Source organism: Mustela lutreola, chromosome 4 (assembly GCF_030435805.1).
Source record: "Mustela lutreola isolate mMusLut2 chromosome 4, mMusLut2.pri, whole genome shotgun sequence".
NCBI classification, from domain to species: Eukaryota; Metazoa; Chordata; class Mammalia; order Carnivora; family Mustelidae; genus Mustela; species Mustela lutreola.
This window is the reverse complement of record NC_081293.1, coordinates 33,276,435-33,285,276: the sequence shown is the minus strand read 5'-3', so window position 1 is coordinate 33,285,276 and position 8,842 is coordinate 33,276,435. Positions and strand designations below refer to the sequence as shown.

Here is an 8,842-nt window from a genome sequence, read left to right as displayed (position 1 = left end):
AGCAAAACGCTGTTTATTTTCTGTTACATCACTTCACTTTGCCTTCGAAGGCTGTTCTGTGCTCAGTGTTCTCGTGGTGATGCAAGTCGGCTCTCTCCTCCAGCAGTTGGGTCCCTCCCATCGCACAGCACCTCACAGGTCTCTTCCCCGAGCAGTGCGTTGCTGGAGCGAAGAGCAGCTCACGAATCAGCTGCAGGTCCCCGTTTTGAAAAGCAGAGATACAGAGGCAGAGGAAACGGGTGGACTCCTGTGTGACCTGGTCTCAGAGCAAGACAATCACCAGCTGAATTCCAGAAGCCCTGTTCATGTTTGGGGATATTTTTTCGACTGCATGGAATCAGAGAGAAGCCAAAGGATGGGAACTGCCTGCATCCCCCTGAAAAGAATTGCTTATTTCCTATGTCTCTTATCTGCGCTTTTGCTGACTGAGGGGAAGAAACCAGCGAAGCCAAAATGCCCTGCCGTGTGTACTTGTACCAAAGATAATGCTTTATGTGAGAATGCCAGATCCATTCCACGCACCGTTCCTCCTGATGTTATCTCATTGTAAGGCCCGTAAGCATTTTGATATCTAATTTACGATTTAAAAATTCCAGCCGATGTATTTGGGGCTTTGTATGTATCGGTAGAAGGGCATGGAGAGAGAATTTCCTCTTGCGTGCTTGGCCATTTGACAGTGCTAACATTTTGCTGCATTTAGAAATTTTGATTTTGATTAAGCTGCTATGGAACATGCTTAGATATCCCCCACCCCTGAACATTATTATGAGAAACCTGTAGCCGATTTCATCTCTCCTGCTCCATCTGGGAAGGAACAGTATGGTACTTCATAAAATAGTGTCAAAATAGTGACTGTTTTGCTAAACTGGATTAACATAAGGTTTGTTCTGTGTGTGTGTGTGTGTCTCTTTGTGTACGTCTGTTTGTTTGTTTTTTGTTTGTTTTCTTTCAGATCCTTTGTGAGATCTGGTTTTACTGAAATCTCAGAAGGGAGTTTTTTATTCACACCATCGCTGCAGCTCTTGTGAGAAATATTTATATCATGACTATTTTTAATATAGCATATATTTGGATAAGCCCTCTAGTAAAACGATCTCAATATTAATTTTGTCAAATGTGATTGCATTTCTGGGAAGAAAAAGACATCAGTAAAGTCAGAGGTAGCTGGGTTTGTTTGGGACTGGACACGAGCAGTGCAGGTTGATTCTTTGCAATGGTAAATTTGCTAACCTGTAATGCTGACTACTCTAACGGCTATTTATGAAGTTGTTGGAATGTTTGCAACAATGCTCCCAATTCCATGCCACTATTTTACTTTCATTTTTGACTTGGGAACTTTGCTTATTTTGCCCTGGAGTTTTTGAATTAGTCGATAGAGAACCCTGCATAACATATGCGCTCAAGATGTTGTCTCCCGGGGATCTGGGGCGAGCTGCTATTCTGTATGATTTACCATGTGGGGAAAAACAAATCCGGGTTCTTTCTAGGTAACTCCTTAATATATTAACTCTTGTGAGATTGTTTTCTAATCTCCCATCACTTATAACTAGTCGCCTTACAAGGAGGCAAAGAAAATATTAATATAGGGTGGTGTGAAGGATTAGTCTTTGCCGTATGTTTTGAGTTAGCCACGAGGGAACCACCTATTCTGGCTATGTCTCAAAATAGTCAAAAAACAATATTTGACTAAGAAATTCTATTTCTCCACCGGCATAATATCACATGTATCATTTGTTCTGACGTGTAATGTTTGGCCATTGGAGTGCTAGTTCTTAGAGCTGGACCATGTGAGGGTCAAGAGGTCTCCCCAGACTCAGGTGTCAGGCGACAGATTGAAGTTGTAGTGATATGGTTCCAGGAGGAAATTAGCCAATTGTTGATCAACTGAGTTTTCATTATCTGAACTGCATGATTCAGGACACAAGTTTTTTGCTTGCTTGTTTTTTTGTTTTTTGGGTTTTTGGGTTTTTTTTTTTTTTTTTGCCTTAATTAATCATTTTGGCTCTTTGAGGTTATATATACAGAGACAAACAGCATGATTTGAAACTGGAGAGACCTGTGTAAATCTAACCCCAGCACTCACTAGAAACTAGACAAGGAATCTTGTACAAATGACTCCATCTCTCTGAGCCTCAGTCTCCTCATCTATAAAATGGAGGTGTTGATACATTGAAGGATTGTTATCAGAGATAGATAAGATTTAAGTAGATAAATGCTTGGCATCGGGTATGACAAATGGTTACACATTTTAGGAAAGGTAGTGTTTTTAATTTTTACATAAAGCTAAAAAGCTAAAAAAAAAATCTATAAATTAATTCTGTTAATATGTTGTTTTAACTATATGAAATTCCAAAACTGGTTTGACTATTTCTTTGAATTCATAAACCTGATTAGGTGTTCGGACATTATGTAACAATGTTGGCTAATGTCTTTCTACTAGCGAGTGTCTTGGGGTAATATGCAATTGAGCAGAGTATTCTTAAGGGATTTATCTGATTGATGGCTAGTGGTATGATTAGGGGAAGAGTTAGCACATCAGACAAATCCAAAAAAGAGTCTTCAGTACACAGAGAGGCAAAGTCTCCCATGGCAGGATCCTTCTGCAGCATAAGAATTGGTTATATCTGAAAAAGTGATAATTGTGCTTATGTTGTCCACTTGTTAAATAAATAAATGGCTCATTTAAAAAGCATCCTTTTCCAGAGCTAAGGCACCTCTTTCCCTCCCAGGATAGTGAAATAGGTGAGTCCTTAAAATTCAAGGAGAAGCGTCAGTCAACACATTCTAATATTCCAACACTAAATAGACATTAGCTGTGACACAGAAAACCTGGACTGAACAACCCAATCAGTTAGAACATGTCTACTTTTTTTTTTTTTTTTTTTGCCAGGGGACCAGCCTCCCAAGCGCAGATGCTGGACAGTGGTATAGGAATAGTTACCGGCTGCTGCGGGGTAATGTGATTACACGTATTTAGAATCACAGAGGGAAGCCAAGGAACTGGTTTTTAAATAGCCCACACCGAGTGTGTGCCATGCCCCTGTGTCCCATGCTCTGAGTTCCTATGGAACATTCCAGCCCTTATTTCTAAAAGCAGTTCAGGTTTCAGAAATAACAAAAGGGCAAGTAATTCTTGCCCTGTATGTCCTTACTTAACTCACATTGGCTAACCTTCGACATGCAGATTTGTGCCTGGGTAGAGTTTATGCATAAGTGTCAGGTGTCGAAGTTTGTCTCTGATCCCGGCACCTTGTTTTCTAAAGATTTTGCTCCCTATTCTTCCTGCTCAATGTTTTTTGCTTCCTCCTCTTCAGAAGAGGGTCTAATAAGCTCATTTTCACCGAGGAGGAACTAAATCGTAAGGATCCAAATGGGAATTGTGCCATAATCATAACATTGATGGGAATAGATGGTTCACGGATGGAGAGTTCTTCTGTGGGGCAGGGCCGCCGGGTGCCCTGAAAACCCCACGTGGGCTGCCAGTCCCTCCTGGAATACGAAGAGGAAGGGGCCTGAATTTGCCTTTGTGTGACTTTGGCCATCAGACAAGGCCTGGATCACAGCAGCGGTGGCTTGTGTTTTGCAATGAATTCTAACAGCCTTTGTGACCATGGATTACCAAATTGACCTGTACTATCCTGTGAAGGGATAAACTTCAGACTTGATGCTGCTTCATTGTTGTGCAAAGACAGTTGGTTTCTTGCCCTGTTGTTGAAAAGGGAAAAGAAATGTCCCATTCCCGTGATCCATGCTAACAATCTGATAATTTTGTTATGGTCCCAAATGCTTTTTCAGACCTTCTGCAGAAGCATGATGAGAAGTACTTTTTAAAAATGTCAGCATGAGGTACTGAGGAAAACAGATGCAGTGCCCTTTTAAGTTACATACAGTGTTTGGGGAGAAAAGATCCTGCTAGGCCGAGGCTGACAATGTGTTTTGGAGGGCAGGAACAACAAAAACCCACACTCTGTAGAGAGTAGAGGAAGAATAGAACTATCTAATAAAAATTCATCAAAAACAGTGAACAAAATGTTTAAAAAATACCTTATTTCTGGTTTTAAACAGCCACAATAACAAAACTTTGCCCAAGCAAACGCAATTTCATTCATGTTTTCCATAGAGTCAGTTGTGAGACATAACCAATGAGAATAATTATTCATTTGGGTTTGCATTTAGTGGTGGGGAACAGTGCTTGTAGCAAATGGAATTTGCAGAAATGTGTTTTCACACATTAAAGCCCTGTTCTTCTCAACTACAGACTGAAATCCCCAATGACAAAGGCTCATTTCAGAAGTAAAATTCTAACTGAAGAGTATAAAATGTGGCTACATTGCCATTTGTTTATAAAATTTTTAATTAACCAAATCCCTCCAACTCTTGTGAGAGTTCGGTTTGCAGGGAGCAAATTACAGGGTTGTGCTCAAAAAAAAAAAAAAAGAAAAAAAAGAAAAGAAAAATCCATGTATATAAGAATTCAATGTGGTCAGAAAAAAAAATTCTATTTATTCCAGTGAGATTTGGTCCTATCTGAAGCAAGAGAATTGATCCCTCTGGGGAAAAAAAAAATCATTATTTCTTTTATTAATCCACAGTCAGCACACAAGTACATAGCCCCTAAGAAGTAAAAAATTAAAAAAGGAAAAAGTAAATACCATGAACAAGATAAATAATATGTCCGTTCTTTTTTTTTTTTTTTAAGATTTTATTTATTTATTTATTGGACAGATGGAGATCACATGTAGGCAGAGAGGCAGGTAGAGAGAGAGGGGGACGTAGGCTCCCTGAGGAGCAGAGAGCCCAATGCAGGGCTCGATCCCAGGACCCTGAGATCATGACCTGAGCCGAAAGCAGAGGCTTTAACCCACTGAGCCACCCAGGAACCCCAATATGTCCGTTCTTATTAAGGTTTTATCATTTAGTCTTTTAAAATACTATCTGTCCAGGAAAAAAATACCATATCTCACCTTTGGAAGTGATTGGCCCCTTTTTCTATTCCTCCTTATATTACAAGAATAAGAAAAATGTAGCACCCTTTAATGACTACTCAAGCCAGACCTAAATGCTAAGGGGGCTTCTGGGGGAATTGTTAGCTGGTTATGGATGAGCCTGGTTTTGTTTGGGGCCAGCTGATGCCCCTCACAATAGACCACGAAGTAACAATTTCAGTCAGCAACTAGGTTGTGTTGTCTACAATACGCCTCATGACCCATGGCTCTGATTTTCAACTTTTTAATTACTTAGTTGTTGTGACTGCAAAGCAACCTTGTGCAATCAATGTTTTCTCTGAAAATGGATTTCTTCCTCTCAATTATTCAAGCGAGAATCTTAGGAGTTATTGGCCCTCCTCCTTCAGTGTCCACTTCCAACCAGACAAGTCCTCTCTCAAACAGGATGAGAACCTGCCACCTCCTCTGCACCCCAAGGCCATGGCCCTAATTAAAGCTGCCATCAGGGGCTCACGGGCTGCTGTGGGAATTTCTGCATCAGGTGCTCCTGCTACCCGCCTCCATTAGTGTTACTTCCAGAAACTCCGATCTCAGTTCCCCGAAAACAGAGAAAATCTGAACAACCGAGTTGGCATTCATAGAATGTAGATATTTGGGCAAGGTCATCGTTTATAATATTGATACCATACGTGCATGCACACACACACACACACACACACACACACGTGCACACAGACACTCCCCAAGCTCCATCAAACTGAAGTACCTAATTCCCTGACCTCTGTTCTCTCAAACTCTATAGACTTTCTGGATATCTCTAGTTCTTCCTGTCATTTCCTAGAATTATCTGTGCTTCTATCTGCCCCATGTCTCTGGACCTCATGGAGGGTTATCCAGAGCCAATTCAATTTTTTGTTGAATTCAATCCATTTGTTGGATTCAATTTGTTGAATTCAATCCATATTTTCACAAATTTTATACTGAAGAGTCTTGCTTTCCTAACAGTAGATAGTCACATTCTTTTTTATGGTAGTGTACCCTATCAGATATCACGCGAACTAATTGTGTGGACATCTAGAAAGTGAACGGAATCAAAACAATGTGAAGAGGTTCTGTTCAGCCTCAGAGTGAAGGTGCTGTTCACGGGCTCAGTTATTTCCCGCGTACTGGCATTTTACGTTGGGAATCGGCCTCCTTCCTGAGGAACCAAGGACTACCCATACAAAGAGAGTAATGGTTGGGTGATACTCCCTCAAGTTAAAGAGGAGCCCCCCCAATCTGTCTTAGGGACCCAGGTAACCTAGAAAGTGTGAGACAGAACACAACAGGCCATCATCGGGGAGCCCCCAGGTCTGAGGCTCCAGTTCCTGGAGGACCTGTACTCTCCCTCCTGAAGGCCTGGATACAGCCTAGATCTGAGTGGGTCAAGCAGAGTCTAGTCAGGAAACTGCCTTGCCTTTGGGACCAGAACAAAATAGTGGAGGGAAGTCTGGGAGGCACGGGACATTTTCTTCCCCAGGAGAGGCCAGAGAGAGTGGCAGTTTGTCGGCGAACACCTCCTTCCTTTTCGCTGTCCCTTCACTTTCTTGCTGCCTTTTCCCTAATCTCTTCACCCACTTTCCTGGGCTATCTCAATCCCCTCTTCTGCATCATGTGTATTGGTTATACATATAAATTATACTTCCAAAAAGAAGAAAAAGGAAAAAACATGGTGTTATGATGTTAAACTTCTTCAACAGAGATTTCTAGTGTACCAGAATTTACAAGGCAAAGCATCCAAAGCCTTTCTTAGACCCATTGCTGAGTCTCTTCTGTCCCACTTGGACTTCTTCTAGGCCTTTGACATGTAAAAAAAATCATATTTGCTTCCCAGGTTCTCTGGTGATTCTGGAGGCTGACTAGCATCAAGGGTGTATGAAGGGTAAAACTTCCCCTTAATTCGGTCTGATACGACCTCCAAAGCGAAATGTTGGTTAAGCAGTATTAAGATGAAAAAAAAATTCCCTAATAGAAAGGTAATTTCCTTTCTGACTTATTTATACTTGCTTAGCTATCAGTATGTATTCATTGTAGTGTTGCAAGCAGGAACAAAATGAAAGCAAAAGCCTCCCATCTCAGTAAATGCATTGTGGGATTCTTTGGTGCAACAGGCACAGCATTGGGCTTTGTGAGGGACACGAAGATGAGAGTCAGCGCTCTCTCCCTCCCTGCTCTGATATGGCAGATAGAGTTTGGCAGCAATCCCTAAAAAGATAAATTGTAATCGCCTGTGTTTGAATGTATCACAAGGTGTTCTCTTTTTAAACTTTCTTATCCTCAGGTAGTCTTGATGGCCTTTCTCATTTTGTTCAAAATGATACTCAGTTGATTGGCAATGATGATGACTTTTGCTAACTGTTGAGATATGGGCTACAAAATGATTACAGGGCCTTTATATTGACAGCTGTGATATCAAAATGGCTAACCCTGGAGAGCTGGCAATATGGCAAGCAGTAAAGGGCACAGGGTTTTTTGTTTTTTTGTTTTGTTTTGTTTTGTTTTTAAGATTTTATTTATTTATTTATTTGACAGAGGTCACAAGTAGGCAGAGAGGCAGGCAGAGTGAGAGGGGTAAGCAGGCTCCCCGCTGAGCAGAGAGCCCGATGTGGGGCTTGATCCCATGATCCTGAGATCATGACCTGAGCGGAAGGCAGAGGCTTTAACCCACTGAGCTACCCAGGTGCCCCAGGGCACAGGTTTTGTGGTCAAATAAACATGGGTCCAGTCTCCACTCTGCTGCTTAGTAGTTCCATGATTTGGGGCAAGTTTAATCAAGCCTCATGATTTGCATCTGCAAAATGGGGAATAGCCATCATACCTCCTGAACAGGATTGCAGTGAGGATTAAATGAAACAATAGATGGAAAATGCTTGGCACAGTTCCTGTACCTCAATAATAAACATTAGTTTTTATTATGGTTTTTGAAAATCACTTTAATTTGACCAACCATGATATTGGATTAGCATCTGATTGTATGGGCTGTGTTTGCTTATGATCCTAGATTCAAAATGTTGTTGTTCTACCCATAGGTGTCCATCAGAACCTGCTAAGCAATCTTGCCTTCAAATACCTCTCACCAAAAACATAAACTATTTGCCTTTCTGGGGTTACAGGACTGAGAGGAAGCAGAATCCTCTCCCTTCTTCCTCATGAAAAAAAAAAAAAAAACTAGCACCAAATTTTGTAAAACACTATTTTATTCAAAATAATTAACACTATCCAGTCTTCAGATGGGTAGTTCTGTGGTAGGAGGAAAGAGGTCTGAACTCAAAGACATGAGTTTCAAATCCAGGTCAATCACTAATGGGCTTTCTGAACTTGGGTTGGTCACGAAATACCCCTGGGCCTCAGATTTTTTTTTTTAAAGATTTTTATTTATTTATTTGACAGATGGAGATCACAAGTACGCAGAGAAGCAGGCAGAGAGAGAGAGGAAGAAGCAGGCTCCCTGCTGAGCAGAGAGCCCGACGCGGGGCTCGATCCCAGGACCCTGGGATCCTGACCTAATCTGAAGGCAGAGGCTTTAACCCACTTAACCACCCAGGCGCCCCTGGGCCTCAGATTTTATATGTATAAAATACCAGAGATAGATAAAATTGTGATTCTCAAACTCAAACGCCAATGGGGATTGGGTGTTAGGGTAAATAAAGGAAGCAGTTGAGTATAAGACAATAGTGGATGGTAGTGACCAAGGTAAACCAGAGAAGACATGCCTTGTCTAAAAATGACAAGATCCTCAGCTCCAGCAGATCATTGCTGATGAGAATATGGTACATGAGCATGGAGCCATATTTTTCTAATTTTCAGGGGAAGGCAAAAATCTGGAAGCAGATTTTTTTTTTAAAGGCTAAAAAACA

General features: G+C 41.2%; 1 protein-coding gene across 2 annotated transcripts in view; it reads left to right on the top strand.

Moving 5' to 3' along the window:
* Positions 1 to 38: 38 nt before the first annotated feature.
* The window catches only part of LGI1 (leucine rich glioma inactivated 1), a 39,151-nt gene continuing 30,347 nt past the window's right edge, over positions 39 to 8,842 (top strand). For both annotated transcript variants that reach the window (XM_059169422.1, XM_059169421.1), the window contains exons 1-2: positions 39 to 546; positions 953 to 1,024. In XM_059169422.1, coding sequence (XP_059025405.1) covers positions 80 to 546; positions 953 to 1,024 — 539 coding nt within the window. In that variant the 5' untranslated portion in view covers positions 39 to 79. The remainder of the gene's footprint in view (positions 547 to 952; positions 1,025 to 8,842) is intronic.